This window comes from Chelonoidis abingdonii, chromosome 1 (genome assembly GCF_003597395.2).
Source record: "Chelonoidis abingdonii isolate Lonesome George chromosome 1, CheloAbing_2.0, whole genome shotgun sequence".
In the NCBI taxonomy this organism is placed as follows: Eukaryota; Metazoa; Chordata; order Testudines; family Testudinidae; genus Chelonoidis; species Chelonoidis abingdonii.
In genome coordinates, this window is record NC_133769.1 from 155,998,155 (window position 1) to 156,015,805 (window position 17,651).

The window sequence follows — 17,651 nt, forward strand, 5'->3', positions numbered from 1 at the left end:
AGTTTGTTACTTTGCTCAGCAATTATTATTCACTTTATTCAAAACTGGGAACTGTAGACATATTAGAATGAAAGACTGTCCAGTTTCATCATATCTTCTGTGAGTATCTCATGAAGAATTCAACACCTTCCACCCAACAACCAAGTGGTGTAATTTTTGTAGTTGGTTCTGGGTTTTTTTGTTTTTTTTTTTTAAAGCCACACTCCTCAGGGAATGGAAATTTGTTCAACACATATAGCAACAGTGCACTACAGGGACCACACTTACTCTTTTGATTTGCTCTTGCCTAAAGATGTGCCAAATCAAGGTGCTGGACTTCTTGGGTCATTCAAATAGATCTTGCACTTAGGCTTGGGCTACACTTAGCAGGGGTGGTTCTAACTAAGATGCGCAACTTCAGCTACGCTATTTGCATAGCTGAAGTCGAAGTATCTTAGTTCGACTTACCTGGCCATCCTCACGGCGGCGAGTCGACTGCTGCAGCGCCCCTGTCGACTGTGCTTACGCATTCTGCCAAGGCAGAGTACGGGCGTTGATTAGCGGATCGATTTATCGCGTCCAGACGAGATGCGATAAATCGATCCCCAATACATCGAACACTACTCGCCAATCCGGCAGGTAGTATAGATGTACCCTTATAGTTGAAATCTTAAAGACTGAGCTGACACTTTCTTGTGCTAATACAGTTCTGGGGAGGTCAGTATTTTTGCTAATTCTTTTGCCCATTCCTCTTCAGGCCCTTCTCTCTGAAACCATGCCAGAGATGACCGAGAATGAGACTCCTATGAAGAAACAGCACCGGTAAGTATGTGTGGCCAATTGATTGGCACATGTTGTCTAGCCGAAAACTCTATAGAGCCTCTGCTGTTCTGCTAGACCATCTGTCCAAGGAAAACATACCTTGGCAACCTAAGTGAAGTCCTCTGATTATCTACAGGGCAGCAGACAGACAAAATCTTCTTTGAGTGATGTGTCTATGGATACTCCACTGTAAGTGCAGCAGCACCCCCTGCACCTGGGGTTGGAGATCTTTGGCAGCATTGTCTGTTGGACCTCACATGTGCTCCTCCCCATCTTGCATGGTGAGCAGGATCTATATATAGCTCTGTGTGGTCCAACCACTCTCAGTTCTTTCTCAACTGCCTTTGGTCTGGGATAGAATCTGGAGCAGAGCCTTTCTGTCCTTTGAGTCTTTAGATAGTATCCTTACCTGTTTAGCTTAGTAATTAGTAGTTTCCTTTAATTGTCCCCTTCCCCCCCCCCCCCAAAAAAAATCTCCCTTGTTCTTCCCTCCCTATTAGTATTTAGATTAGAATTAGTCTTTCCCACTTCCTGCCCTTCCCAACTGGGAAGCTCTTTCCCTTTGGACAAATGGGTCCTAGACATCATCAGCAAAGAATACTGCATCCCATTCCTATCTATCTCACCTGCCCACACCCTTCTCCGTCACTCGTTGGGGACCCTTGTCATGAACACCTTCCATGAGAAGAAATAAACCACCTGCAAATGGGAGCCATAGAATCAGTCCCATCCCAACACAGAGGAAAGGGTTTTTATTCCCATCATTTTCTGATCCAAAAGAAGTCCAGCAAGCGGAGACCAATCCTAGACCTATGAAATCTCAACAAATTCATCAAACTGCAACAGTTCAAGATGATTACGCTATCCGTCATTATCCCAGCCCTGAAACAGGGGGACTGGTTCTCTTCCTTTCACATCACCAGATGGTTCCTCAGATTCATCATGGGGACCAATCATGAATAGTACAGGGTACTTCACTTTGAACTTTTTACAGCCCCCTGAGTTGTCTTCAGAGTCCTTGCAGAAGTGCTAACCTACCTATGCAAACAAGGCATTGTCATATTCCCATACTTAGATGACTGTCTCCTTAAGGCTTCATCTGAACTCAACTCAGTTCATGCCATAGAGCAGACAACAAACCTTCTCTCAAATCTCTACCTCCATATAAACATACAAAAATTGATGATGTCACGTATACAACACCTGGAGTTTATTGGGGCACACTTGGATGTGATACTGGCCAGAGCTTTCCTCCAGCTAACAGATTTTCAGGAGTAGTTGACCTTGTGTCCACAATGAGAACCTGTCCACAGATCTCTGCCAGGACATGTCTCCAGCTGCTCGGCTACATGGTAGCAGCCACATTTGTGGTAAAGCACGCCAGGTTGCATGTGTGCTGTCTCCAGGTGTGACTACGCACTGTCTATGTACCTCACAGGCACAGTCTTCACAAATTCCTATCCATGCGTTTCAAGGTCAATGGCTCACTACTCTGGTGGACACAATCCAAAAACATCTGTGTCAGGGTTCCTTTCGTTCAACCAGCACCATCCCTGATACTAACAACTGATGGCTCCCTAATCGGTGGGGGAGCACACCTTCTCACCCATATAGTGCAGGGCAGGTGGTCCCTAGTGGAATCATCCTGCACATCAGTCTTCTAGAGCAACAGGTGGTCCACAATGGCTGCTGGCATTTTCTACCACTGATCAGACATAACACTATATGAGATATGATGGACAATATCGCCTGCATGTTCTACATCACCAGACAAGGTGGAGCAAGGTCCAACTCCCTGTGTTCGCAAGCCCTGAAATTATGGAAATGATGTATCCTACACAACATCAGCATTTCAGCTGCATACTTCCCTGGATATCAGAACACCTTGGCAGACTCATTGAGGAGGAGATTCTCCCAAGATGACAAATGGGAGCTAAATACAAAAACCCTACACTACATATTCAGCCGCTGGGGATTCCCAACCACAGATCTCTTTGCCATGCAGAAGAATATCAAATGCCCTCAATTCTTCTCAAGAGCAGGCCTGCACCCTCAGGTACCTGTGAGATGCGTTCCTCATTACGTGGGATGCCGTGCTACGCTACGCCATCCCAACCATTCTCCTCTTGTTCAGAGTGCTTCATAAGATATAAGGGGACTGAGCCCAAGTCATCCTTATAGCTCCAACATGGCTATGTCCAATTTGGTATACTCACCATCATGCGAAGGAGGTATGTCCTCTGATTACTCTGTGCCTCCTCTCACAGGATGTGGGTCAGATCCTCCATCCCAATCCACATTCCCTATATCTGAAGGCATGAGTCCTCCATGGTTTCAAGATTCAGAGGAGACCTGTTCAGAGGCAGTAAAAGAGGTCCGCTTGAATAGCACACATGACACAACTCGACGCACTTACCTCCAAAAATGGATGAGGTTCTGATCCTAGTGCACCACCAATCATGTCATGGCGATGAATATTCTTTTACTCATTCTGGACTATATTTTGGATCTTAAAAAAAAATCAGGGGTTATCCACAAGTTCCATTTGTGTACACACAGCCTCCATCACAGCATTCCATCCCAATATAGACAGCCACTCTGTCTTCACCCACCCACTCATGAAGAGATTCTTGAAAGATCTCCAAAATTTTTACCCTCACATATGAGTTCACACCCCAGTTTGGGACCCTGGCCTCATTTAGTGCTGCCTCACCAGACCACTGTTCGAGCCCATGGCAACATGCTCTTATATTCATTTATCCATGAAAACAGCATTTCTCATCACCATCAGATCGGCTCGACAGGTAGGAGAAATTGGCGCTCTCAGGACATACACCCACTACACAGTTTTTTATAAAGACAAGGTCACCTTATGTCTACATCCAAAATTCTTACCCAAGGTAGCAACCTCCTCCATTTAAATCAACCTGTCCACTTTCCCTGTGTTTTGCCAAATCACATAGCAACACCTTGGATGTCAGGTAAGCATTAGCTTTTCACCTGGATAGAACTAAATCTTTCACACAATAGCCATGCTTATTTCCTATCAATGGTCGAAAGATAGAAAGGCCATATCCAAACAATGCCTTTCCAAGCAAATTTCCCAATGTATACACTTTTTCAACCAACTACACAATCAACAGTCTCTTTCTGGAACTTGAACACTTTCTACCCACTCTCTTTCCAACTCGATTGCCTTTCTCAACAATATCCTAATTATTGACATTTGCAAAGCGGCCACCTGGGCCTCCACAGACACTTTTAGCCATCACTGCGCAATTACAACTCAGCATCAGCTGCCCTGCTAGGACACATTGTCCTATCATCTGCACTAAACGCCGCTCTGAAGCCCGAGGCTTCCAACTAGGGGCACTGCTTTACAGTCAGTTATAGTGGAGCACCCATAGGGACATCAGAAGAAGAAGAAAAAGAGAAAGTTACTCACCCAGTGCAGTAATTGATGTTCTTTTGAGATGTGTGTCCCTAAGCGTGCTCCACTACCTGCCCTCCTCCCCTCTGCTTTGGAGCTGAAAGATAAGCTCTGCAGTCAAGAAGGAACTGAGAGCAGTTGGACTGCACAGCACTATATGTTGATTCCGTTTGTGGCACAAGATAGGCAGAAACGCATATGTGGTCCAATGGGTACTGCTACCAAAGATCTCCAATCTCAGGCATAGGAGGCACTGCTGCACCTACAGTGGAGCAGCCATCAGGGGACACAGTTCAAAGAACCTCAGTTTCTGCACAGGGTGAGTGACCTTCTCTTTCTCACATATACTGCCCTGCTAAGTATGCCCCAATTCTGGTCTAGCGGTAGCTTCCTCTAGAGATAATAGGGGTAATTCAGTCTCTGTGGCCCATACAATTCTTGGTTTCTAGTCTAGGCCTGCCATTTACCGCCATATGTGATGGTGGGTTTTTGATGTGGAGTTAAGACCCATCAGACTCACATAGGGGGCCACTAAATATCTGTTAGATGGAAACAACTTTTAAATTACTGCTAAGCTAGACTGGTTTCAAACTGTCAAAAGGTTCTGTAGGTCCTTAGCAATACACTGAGGTATCCAGTCCCCCAGTAAGTGCTAACCTTCAAGAATGAGGCTTATTTTTTGGAGAGAGAAGTTTATTAAATCAAATTCTGATCTCTTTGGAGCTTGCACATGCACGGTCTCCCACTCTGGGGACACAGGCAAAATCTCCCACATACTGCTTTGTCTACATCAAACACACTGTTGTTCTTGAAGGGACAGCTTCCATTAACAAAAATACAAATAATAATACAGTAATAAAATAACTATTAATGCATTATCCACATTCACCTCTGTCATTTCAACAATTATGATTATTCTAGGTTCCTCACACTAGCTTGAGAGGCGTGTGTATTATATATATGACTGTGTATATATATAAAACATTTAAAATTATGGTAGAAGGTAAAATTAAGGTTGCAAAGTCAGCATAGAAAAGCTAGGAAATTCCAGAATTCGGGTTAGCTGTATCACTTCAATTATGATGCTTTAGGATACAAGATAAAATTTTCAAATGTGCTTAAGTCCATTAAAAGTCAATAGTATTTAGGGCACCTAAGTCATGTGGATGCTTTTGAAAATATTACCCCCAGTCTTTAATCGCATAACTATACACTATTTTTTCCCTAAGAGTAGACTTTGAACCCAGGACCCTCAGATCCATAACACAAGCCTCTTCCACATGAGACAGTGCTATAATGCTGGGTATTCATGCGTTCTGTTCCTGGCTCTTGGAAGCAGAATGTGGTCAGGATGTGGTAGAGGCAGCATATTGAAGCACGTAATTTGGCACAGTCATTCAGAAAGGCATTGTGTCAAAACAAATCAGATTCAGGCCCAACGTATTAGTTGCCTGGGTTCATTCCCTGCTGTGGCTGAAATTACCATGAACAACCTCTCTGCTATCTTATCCATGAAATGGGTGAAAGACAATTGCTTTGCCTTGTGGTTCATAATTTAGGTTTTGAAATGCATAGAAATATAAAGAGCAGCCACTGTAGAAAGGAGGGGCTAGAGATTGTAGTTTCCTGGTGTTACATTATTATTTACTTATATTATCATAGCACCTATGAGCCCCAGACACATACCATGATCCCATTGTGCTAAGCACTATACAAACACAGAAAACAAGACAGTTTCTGCCCCAATGAGCTTACAATCTAAGTATAATACAAGAAAGAACGGATGGCTGGAGGCAGACTGATAGGGGAGTACAATGAGACAGTGTACCAGCAGCCTAATTGTTGTCAAGTTTTTTGTAGGCATCATGGAAAAGGAATGTTTTAAGGAGAATATTGTCTTAGTTTTGCAGATGTTTCAGGGAGCTCCTCCCAAGCCCGAGGCACAGCATTGGAGAAAGCAGGAGAGTACTTGTTTAACAAGCAGGCAATGAAGACAGGCATCGTCCTTTTTGATATTTGAATGAGAGATGATAGGTGGAGTGGCAATAGGTAGAGAAGAGACTTGAAAGTAAAGACAAATAGCTTATCTTTGACACAATAGAGAAGAGACGCAAAGAGAGGAGTGACATGGTCAAAGCAATGGGTTAGGAAAAGTGTCTTTGCAGCAGTATTCTAATAGATATGAGCAGGGCAAGACTGCATTTGTCAAAGTCAGAGAGAAGAATATTGCAGTAACTGAGATGAGAGCCTGGATGAGAGTTTTAGCTGTGTGGATGAATAGAAATGTTATGCAGAAAGAATCTGCAAGACTTAAACATAGCCTGCATGTAAGGACCTAGAGAGAGTTCCAAGTTGAAGATGACACCCAGATTATGGGAGTCCATGACAAGCAGGGTGGTGGTGTTGTCCCCAGTGATCAAGAAAAAAGTAGTGGAGAGGACTTGGGGGAAAGATTAAGTGCACATTCCATAGGCTACAAGGTTTTGGGTGGGGGCTGGGGAAGGGTATATGAGTTTCTCAAGTGCATAGCATTCTATCAGCTGTGGGAGAAGACATGACAGTTCTGCTAAATGTGTGAGTGTCACACAAGATATAACATTTGGCAGGCTTGAGAATGTAATTCCCAGGATGGAATTTCACCAGGTCATCAGTTTATGTGTCACCTGAAAGAGAGCACCCTTGAGGATCAGGTCTTGTGTTGTCCTCCTGCTGATTTCAGTGGGACCAGGAGCAGGCACTGGATTAGCTGATGGTATCATCTCAACAATGAGATTTGAGTAAGATCTGCAATTAAGCAATCATTTTCACTCTCCCAACAGAAAACTTATTTATTTGGTGGCAAAGGATATGGGAAAAGTTTTTCTTGTGTTAGGTCTTTGATTCAAGAAGGAGTCCTTATTCGGGAAGGGTGTTTGAACACATGCTTAAGTGCTTTCCTGAATTGAGGCCTTGGCCTACTTTAAGCTAGGCCACAGACTGCTGCTGAATAAAAGTGAGTGTTGAGATCCATTGCATTTCTTCCCTCCTTGTCTCACAAGCAGCTGTGCTTCTTCAAGTATTTGTCCACATGGCTCCCACTCAAGGCGCACATGCACCTGTGCATGCAAGATTGGAATCTTTTGGCCGGCAAGTGTCTGGGGCAGTGCATGCTCCCTGCATGGCTTTATGCCTCTAATCGAGGGCATACAGAACAGAGTGAGTCTCAACTGCAACTAAGTTCCTTCTTACTGCTTATGACAGCAAGACAGGACAGGACAGTGTCCAATTGCTACCCTATAGCTCTTTGTTACCTTTAGTATTAGTCCAATGTTAATTTTTCTGTATTTTTCTAGCAGGTTGACAAGCCTGTCTTGCTTATGAGGAAGCTATTCCCTTAAATGATGGGAATATTAAATGTTTTATTTGCCTTCCAGACAAGTTTCAATATGCAGGCCTTTTTCAAAACACCCTTAGAAAGTCCAAGATGATTGTTTGAAATTATTTTTATTGGAGTGATCAATGAACTGTGTGTCTGAATCTGAAACTCTCCATGAAAAAGAAGCATCTACTACCTCCAGGCTGCACACAGCAAGTGCTCAGGCACGCTGATCCCATGAACCTCCTTTCCTGTTAATGTGGAGTCCTTTAATCCTGGTGAAGAAACTGAATGGTGGCTGGACCCACTCTGCCCTTTGTGCCCTTGGGTAGGGGGCAAGAGGACATGCAGTGTTCAGGCATGGCCCTTACAGACATTGCTGGCCAAAAGAATCCAGTCTTGTGCACGTAAGGCACATGTGCACCTAGAGTGGGAACCATGTGGACAAATATCATAAAGGACTGCACTTACTGTAAAATAGTAATTTGTTCCTTTTCTGCCTTTTCCATTAAGCTCTGGGAACAACAAAATACTTGTCTCTAGCATGGCTGTATGTAAAAAAAATTAGCTGCACTAAACAGAGCACATTTTCATGAGATGAGCTTTCCCACTGGTTGGAAATCTGTTTAGTTTTTATTTATATCATGATAGTGCCTTAAGACTCCAGTGAGCATCGGGGGGCCATTGTGATAGGTGCTGTACAAACACACAGGAAGAAACCATCCCTGCCCTTATATATGTATAAAATTACACACAGAACGCACATGTAGTATTGTACTCTAATCCATTTAGTCTGAACAGTCATGATTTTTTCTCAGAAATCATTAATATAATATATTCCTATACCAAGAACTACTTTAGTATGTTTTTATTTCTCTCTTCCCTATATTCTTTCTTGCCAAGAAAGCAGAATTTTGTATTAAATGTATTTTTAAACCATAACAATGAAATTGCCTTAAAACATAAAAGAAACAATTGTTCATGTGGAGGTTTTCTCTTTTATTTCACATAATTTCTTTTGCTGTCTTGTATTACAGAAAGAAAAACCGGGAGACGCACAATGCAGGTAGGAACTACAGTGTTTTACTGTTCAGAGTTGAGCTGCACAGTTCTTTGAGTTCCTCAGCCCTGATCTACACTAGGGGGTGGATCGATCTAAAATACGCAACTTCAGCTACGAGAATAGCATTACTGAAGTTGACATATCTTAGATCAACTCACCTCATGTCCTTACAGTACGGGGTTGACTGCCACTGCACCCCCGTCGACTCCGCTTCGGCCTCTCGGTAGTGGTGGGGTTCCGGAGTCGACGGCAGATCGATCGGGAGTCGATTTATCATGTCTACACTAAATGCAATAAATCGATCCCCGATAGATCAATCACTAACCACCGATCTGGCAGGTAGTGAAGACCTGCCCTTACTCCAATCTGCTTGAAAGCATACAAGGATTGGTGCATTTGGAATGGAGAAACACTCCAATGAATGGATCTATTACATGAAAAGACTCCAGAGCCTCACATGGAACACCTGAAGCAGGGCTGCTTCATGGACAGCCGTAACCATCCTTTAGTTTGCTTAGACTATGGAAAACATATAGAATAATAGAAGTAATATCTTGGATAAACAGGAGAGAACCTCTGATTATGACCCTTCTCTCATGTTCCTTGTTCCTCCCAAACACCTCTGTGGACACCTTTCTTTTCATTTCATTGCTAATAAACTCAGTGAATCAACAATTTCTATTCAGCTACAAAGGAAGATATAAGCAAAAGCAGATATTGGTTTTGTGTGAGTATATTTTTGGGAATAAATATGTAAAGTATATGGAAATCAGGGGCAGGCATCTAACACATAGAATGCATTTTAACTTTTAGAGGCCTTGGGTTAAATATTTTGAGATGGGATTATGCCACAGCATAAACTTCCATTGCATTCCGTTGAACATCACCAGTCCAGAAATCCTGCGTAGAACCAATCTGGGCTTTGTGGAGATTTTCTCCGTCTCCTAACATATACCCTTTCCTCTCTGTTGGTTCCCAGCTTAAGCAGTGTTTGGGAACTCACAGCCGTAGGACAGGGAGGGTCAGGTTACATTCAGAAAGGTGGATTTCAACCAACTCAGAGAAATAGTAGGCATGGTCCCATGGAAAGGCCAATTAGGAATAAAGGAGTCAAAGGGGGCTGGCAGTTCCTAAAAGACATAATACAGTACTGGAGAGTCAACAGCAAGCTATTCCAATGCTGAGGAAAGATAAGAAGAACCACAGGAGGCCAATGTGGCTGTACAAGGAGCTTTTAAGCTATCTAAAAACCAACCAGATACATACATTGAAGATGATAAGGTGATAAGTAATAGTCAGCATGGATTTATCAGCAATAAATCATGTCAAACTAACATGATAGCATTCTTTGATGGGTAACAAGCCTTGTGGATGGGGGGAAAGTGGTAGATGTGGTAAATCTTGATCTTGGTAAAGCTTTTGATACTGTTTCGCATGACCTTCTTGTATTTGCCTAGTTTAACAACCTAAATGGAGTTACTATAAATGTGGGGGCATAACTAGTTGGAAAACCATTCCCAGAGAGTAGTTATCAGTGGATCACAGTAAAGGTCGAAGGGCATATTGTGAGGTTCTGCAGGGATCAGTTCTGGGTCCGGTTCTGTTCAATATCTTCATCAATGATTTAGATAATGGCAGAGAGAGTACACTTAACAAGTTTGTGGACGATACCAAGCTAGGATGGGATGCGAGTGCTTTGGAGTATAGGATTAAAATTCAAAATGATCTGGGCAAACTGGAGAAGTGGCCTCAAGTAAATAGGATGAAATTCAATAAGAACAAATGCAAAGTACTCCAGTTAGGAAAGACCAATCAGTTGCATGCATACAAAATGGGAAATAGCTACCTAGAAAGAAGTACTGCAGAAAGGGATCATAGTGGATCACAAGCTAAATATGAGTCAACAGTGTAACACTGTTGCAAAAAAAGCAAACTTCATTCTGGATTGTATTAGTAGGAGTATTGGTAAGCAAGACAAGAAATAATTTTTCTGCTCTACTCTGCACTGATTAGGCCTCAGCTAGAGTATTCTGTCTTGTTTGGGGCCCCACATTTCAGGAAAAATGTGGACAAATTGGAGAAAGTCCAGTAAAGAGAAACAAAAATGATTAAAGACCTAGGAAACATGACTTATAAGGGAAGATGGAAAAAAATGTTTGTTTGTTTGTTTTTTTCCAAGTCTGGAGAAGAGACCCGAGGGGGGACATAGCAGTTTTCAAGTACATAAAAGATTGTTACAAGGAGGAGGGAGAAAAATTTGTTCTCTTTAGCCTCTGAAGATAGGATAAGAAGCAATGGGCTTAAATTGCAGCCAGGATGGTTTAGGGTGGACATTAGGAAAAATTTTCTAACTGTCAGGGTAGTTAAGCACCGGAATAAATTGCCTAGGGAGGTTGTGAAACTCCGTCATTGGAGATTTTTAAGAGCAGATTATACAAACATCTGTCAGGGATTGTCTAGATAATATTTAGTCCTGCCTTGAATGCTGGGGACTGGACTAGAAGACCTCTCAAGGTCCCTTCCAGTCCTATGATTCTATACAGAAAATGGAAAGAGGGGTATGTTACCAAGGAAATATACATGGGAATAGCACAAGCATGTAGATACATGCACAAGCATGCATCAGCAAAACCAAGGCAAAATTACAGCTGGCAAGGAATGTTTGAGATAACAAGAGGAGGTTCTTCAAATAGGTCAGACAAAAAAGAAAGGTCAAGGATGGTGTGGATCCACTGCTCAATTGAGAACATGAGCCAGTAATAGAAGATGATAGGAAAGCAAGCTGCTCAATGCCTATTTTGCTTTAGTCTTTTCACAAAAGTAATGTGGTTGGATGCCTAGGGAAGTTACCATAGATGATAAAGGAGAAGGGATGCAGATGGGATAAGTAAAGAAGACATCAGAGGTCTTCTGACCAATTTGAATGAATTCACATCAGTAGTGCCGGATGCTATACACCTCATGGTATCTGAAGGAATTAGCTGAAGAGATTTCACAGCCACTGGCAATAATATTTGTAAACTGATGGATGACAGGAGAGCTCCCAAAAGTCTGGAGAAAGGCTAACATAATGCCCATCTTTAAAAAGGGGGGGAAAGTAGGAGCTGGGGAACTATAGACTAGTCAGCCTGACTTCGATACCTGGGAAGCTACTAGAGCAATGTATAAAACATTCAATTTGTGAATACCTGGAGGACAAAGGGGTGATCACTAGCAGCCAGCATGGATTTACTAAGAACAAATCATTCCAAACCAGCTTTATTTCCTTCTTTGACAGAGGAACTGGTTTGGTGGATAGGGGGAGTGCAGTGGACATAATATACCTGGACTTCAGCAAGGCTTTTGACACAGTCCCACATGACATTCTGATAGGTAAGGTGGAGAAATGTGGGCTTGGTGGAACTATCATTAAGTGGATACAAAATTGGTTAACAACCACAAACAAAAGAGTAATTATTAATGGAAAGATGTCAGATTGGAAGGTGGTCTCAAGTGGGATTCCACAGGGAACTATTCTGCGTCCAGTGCTGTTTAATATCTTTATTGATGATCTGGGTGTAGGAATAGAGAGCATATTGCTCAAAGTTGCAGATGACACAAAGCTGGAGGTTAAGGGGTATGCCAACACTTCGAAGGCTAGAGATAAAATTCCAGTGGATCTTGATAAATTGGAAAACGGGGCTATTGAAAACAAAATGAAATTCAACAAAGACAAATGTAAATAAGGTGTTACACTTGGGGAAGAAAAAACAAATGTACAAATACAGAATGGGGGATAACTGGCTTGGCAGCAGCCGTGCTGCCAAGAATCTGGGAGTTGTGGTGGATCACAACCTCAGTATGAGTCAGCAATGCGATACTGTTGCAGAAAAAATCAAATGTAATTTTAGATTTCATTAATAGGCATGTTATGCAAGTCATGGGAGGTGATACTAATCACTCTATTCAGCACTGGTTAGGCCTCAGCTGGAGTACTGTGTCCAATTTTGGTCAACAATGTATAGAGAGGATGTAGAGAAACTGGCCAGCAACAAAGATGACCAAAGGGATGGAACACAAGCCATATGAGCAAAGGCTGAAGGAACTGGGTCTGTTTAGTTTGGAAAAGAGGAGATTAAGAGGGGGACATGATTGTGGTCTTAAATACTTGAAAGACTTTCATAAAAAAGGTGAAGAAAAGTTTCTCCCTTGCTACAAAGGGCAGGACAGGAGGCAATGTGTTCAAACTACAGCAAAACAGATTTAAATTAAATCTCAGGAAAAAACTTCCTAACTGTAAGAATGGTAGGACAATGGAACAGGCTACCTAGGGAGTTGTGGAAGCTCCTTCACTGAAAGTTTTCAAAAGGAGACTGGATATTCATCTGTCTTGGATAGTTTAAATACAACAAATCCTGCGTCTTGGAAGGGGGTTAGACTAGATGACCCTAACAGTCCCTTCTATGTTTGGACTAGTTTATCCTAAGCGTTCTGATCCAGTTCTGCCTCCAAGCAGTCAGAATCAATAGTGGTAACTAGTGGCATTCCTAAACCTTAAGAAAGTTGTTCAGTGCTTAGAGCAGAATTACAGGAATTAGGGGTCTTGGTTTCTATTTTCAGCTCTGGCACTGTCCTACTATGGTGCCCATGGGCAAGTCTCTCCACTTCTGTGCCTTGGTTTCCCCATATTACAGAAAAGTGGTGAAATTTAATGTTTGCAGGGAGCTTTCAGCTCCTGAGAAGAAAGGTGTTATAGTAATTCAGAGTATTATTAAGATGTAGAATGCTAGAAGATTAGCCAAGTGTTAACAAATAAACTTTCTGCAATATAGTATTATAATTAGTGAAATATATACTTAAGAATGTCAAAATGTTGCCATTCTAAGGCCCTGATTTCAGTTGCTCTTATTTTTTCAAAACTTTCACCTATTGGGCTCAAGTTTTCCAGTCATGGGGCATGAATTCTTACTACCCTGCACCTGAGCAAATCCACTTTGCCCTCACTTGGCACAGATAGTAATGTGACTCACAGTGTGTGAGGCCTGGTCTACACTACAGAGTTAGATCGAAGGAAGCCACCTTAAGTCCAGCTGTTAACGTATGCGTCTACACTACAGGGTCCTTTACATCAACCTCAGTCACCTCTGATGTCGACTTCTGTAATCCACCTCTTTGAGAGGTGTAGCACTTAGTTCAATTTTCATGGGCCAACTGCGAGGTAGTGCATACGCAGCATTGTGTAATTTGACTTAATTGGCCTCCAGGTGGTGTCCCACAATGCTCATCTGTGACCACTATGGACATCATTCTCAACTCAGCTGCACTGGAGCCAGGTACACAGGAAACAGCTCCTCCCCTGCTAAAGCCCCAGGAACTTTTGAATTCCCATTTCCTGTTTGATCAGCATTGAGAATGTGCCCAGCCTGGTCTGCACAGGAGGTGGTGGATCTCATCGCTGTGTGGGGAGAAGAGTCTGTGCAGGCAGAGCTCAGGTCCAGCAGAAGAAACACTGACGTCTATGCAAAGATCGCTTGTGGAATAGGGGAGAAAGGCTACACAAGGGGGACACAGCAGTGCCATGTGAAAATAAAAGAACTTTGCGAGGCATACCAGAAGACAAGGGAGGTGAACAGTCACTCTGGTGCTGAACCCCACACATGCTGGTTCTACAACCAGCTGCATGCAATTCTTGGGGGTTACCCTATGAGTACTCCCACAAGCAATGTGGACTCCTCACAGGTGTGTGTGTCTAAGGACAACAAGGAGGATTATATGGTGGAGGAGGAAGAAGAGGAGGGGGATAATGGGAGAGAGATAAGCGGTGGATCCATTCTCCCTTTGAGCCAGGAAATATTTTTAACCCTGGAGCCCTGTGGGTCTCAGGGCAGGTCAGTGGCCAACCATGATGCCGGGGAAGGCACCTCTGTTGAGTATACATTTAAAATGAAAGTCCAGTTAAACTTTAGCAGGCACACACATTCGGTGGTATTGCATGTTTACTGTGAAGAAAAAATGAGGTGCTGTGGTTCTCTGCTTACAAGAGGCCACTCCAGCTATGCAGAGAGTGGCCCCTGGAAAAGACTGTTGATGTGGACTGGGATAGCCCAGGAATCCTCCATGAATATCTCTAGGAAACTTTCATGGAGGTACTCTTCAATCCTTTGCAGAAAGTTTCTGGGCAGGGCAGTCTTATTTCTTCTTCGAGTGATTGTTCACGTCCATTATACATTAGGTGTGCGTGCGCCGCTTTCACGGACTTTGGAAACTTTTCCCCTTAACAGTTCCCGTCTGGCCAGCAGGGGGCCCCCACCAGACGTCGCCTCACTCTGGTGCATATATACCCTTGCCGGCCTGACCGGTCCTCAGTTCCTTCTTACCATCCGTGGCGGCATTGGAACAACTCCTATCTCTCGACTGAGAGTGTCCCTTAGCATTGTTAGCAGTTATCAGTGTTAGTTGTTAGTAGTTAGCACTATTTTAGTAGATAGTTAAGCTTCCTTTGTTCTAGGTTTTGGATAAATTCCGGCCCTGGCCCTGGGCAATGGAGCATGCCACACGCCCAAGGCTTCAAGGCTTGTGCCACGTGCCGCAAGCCTATGCCAATTAGCAAACCCCACGACTCGTGTCTCTGTTGTCTGGGGGAATTGCATCAGACAGAGCGCTGCAAAATCTGTAAGGCCTTCAAGACAAGAACTAAAAAGGAAAGACTTTCCACTTAAGCATCTGCTCATGGAGGCTGCGTTACAGCCCTCAACTTCGGACCATCTCATGGCTCCGGCGGCCTCGGTGTGGAGTGACCCGGCATCTGTTCGTGATCCAGCACCGGTGGGGCATCTTAAGCCTACAGCACCAAGACAACACGAACAGCCTCAGTCAACTTCACCGACCTGGTCGAACGGCCAACCCAAGGCCTGAGGGCGCTCCTCACATAAGAGAGCAGCGCCCATGAAGGACTTGAGTGTGCAAAAGGGCAATGCTGCCCCAGGAAAGACCCTGGTACCGGTGGCTCCGGCACCAAAAGGCCCATCGAGCCCAGGGTAAGCGCCCTGAGTGAGGAGGAAGGGCTGGAGGAGCTCCCAGAACAACCCTCCACACCAGACACGTTTGAGGTCACAGAGGACCTTGTTGAATTGTCCGCAGCAAGCCTCTCCCGACCAAGGAGAAGCCTCCAGCACCGAGACTGCCAGTTTGCCTCTGGATGGCAATGGTGCACCCACCGAGGTCACCATCCCGGCACCGCTCCCAGCGTCGGTGCCAGTCGAGCTCTGCCTCAGTAGACTCCCAGCTGCCTCTGACCCAGCAGGTCTCAGAGGCGTCTGGTCCCAGCCCGCGCTCGGCACCAGCCCTGCCACCCCAGCATTCCCTGGCTCCTTCTCCAAGCAGACACCGGGACATTTGAAGGTTGGGCCCGACCACTGGCCGTCGTTCCCGGTCTCCAGGGTACCGGTATCAATCTCAGTCGGCAAAGCATCACTCCCGATCCCGGTCCATGTGAGACCTCTTCCCAGTTCCTGACCAGCACCGTTCCTCGGCACTGCCATGACTCTCGAGGTCACCGTCCGTGGATTCCAAGGTGGACCTGGCCCACTCTACCTATGCCCGCAGGGCACCAGCCAGCAGAGAGCACCAAGCCTCATGGTACCCGCACTGGGGCCCGCCAGGGCAGTGGCCCTTCTGGACACCATGGGCCTACCACCAGCAACAAGGGCCCCCCCTCCAGAACCTCCAGGTCCAATTTTTCAGGACATCAGTCCTGCTCCCCGCATGGGCGCCCCTCCTCTCACAAGGAGGCCACAGTTTCCAGACCGCCAGATGCATCGGAGCGCAAAAGGGCTGGGACGACCCTGAGCCCGGTGCCATCTCAAGCACGCTCGTTTGGGCAGACCCCAGAGGAGCCCCTAGCCTGTGAAGAGTCACAGGAAGGGCTAGAGGATGAAGCGCAAAAGGCCTTAACTTCTTCATCCTCGCCGGATGAAGCTGTTGTGGGTACAGTAGTTTCAGAGCCTCCCCCAATTGATCACAGGGCACACCAAGAGCTGCTCTGCAAGGAAGCCCAAAATTTGGGCTTGCAGGCGGAGTAGATGGTAGAGCAGGAGGATCCCATGGTGGACATCCTAAGCCCTGAAGGCCCCTCCAGAATCGCGGTCCTGCTCATAAAAACGATACAGTCCAATTATAAGACAGTATGGCAAACGCCAGCCTCCAGTGTGCCAACAGCAAAGGACGTAGAGAGGAAGTACTTTGCTCCTTCCAGGGGGTTTGACTTCCTCTTCTGTCACCTGCCACTCTGTTTGGTGCTCGTATCTGCAGTCAGTGAACGGGAATGGCATTTACAACAAGCCCCGGCCAGTAAGGCCAAGGAGGCGAAGCGGTTGGACTTGTTTGGAAGAAAGATCTATGCGTCTGGAGGCCTCCATTTGAAGATTGCAAATCAGCAGACGATTCCAAACAGACACAATTTTAATTCATGGGCGGCAGTCTCCAAGTTTAAGGACTCCTTGCCCCAGTGCTCACAGCCTGAGTTCACAGCCATCATGTACGAAGGGAAGGCGGTAGCCAAAACTCCCTGCAGGCCTCACTTAATTTGGTGGATGCAGCTGCTAGGACAATAGCGTCGGGAGTGGTGATGAGACGCTGGGAGTGGTGATGAGACGCTCGGCGTGGCTGCAGGCTTCAGGCCTTCCACCAGAGGTCCAAAACACCCTCCAGGACCTCTCATTCGAAAGGCCCGGCTTGTTCTCAGACCAAACGGACTCCAAGCTGCATAGCCTTAAAGACTCCCAGGCGACCCTCAAGTTGCTGGGGATGCACACCCCGGCGACACAGAGAGAACCTTTTAAACCCCAACCTTCACAACAAAGACAGTACCATCCTCACCCCAGGCAGGAACCTTACTGCAGAAGGGGCAGAGGTAATAAGTGTAGGCGAAACAGCACACTTAGCGGCCGGGGCTGGGGCGCTGGGCTGGAGCCGCCAGCTGGAGCAGGATTATCCTGGGCTGCACCACGCCTCCCTGGAGCCCT

General features: G+C 45.1%; 1 protein-coding gene across 4 annotated transcripts in view; it reads left to right on the top strand.

The window, feature by feature from the left end:
• USF3 (upstream transcription factor family member 3) overlaps positions 1-17,651 on the top strand; it is an 82,711-nt gene that overhangs the window by 39,090 nt on the left and 25,970 nt on the right. For 3 of the 4 annotated variants that reach the window (XM_032773607.2, XM_032773606.2, XM_032773608.2), the window contains 2 exons: positions 737-801; positions 8,624-8,652. In XM_032773607.2, coding sequence (XP_032629498.1) covers positions 755-801; positions 8,624-8,652 — 76 coding nt within the window. In that variant the 5' untranslated portion in view covers positions 737-754. Of the gene's footprint in view, positions 1-736; positions 802-8,623; positions 8,653-13,892; positions 14,098-17,651 lie in introns of those variants that run through there. The other variant, XM_075071723.1, reaches the window with a different exon arrangement.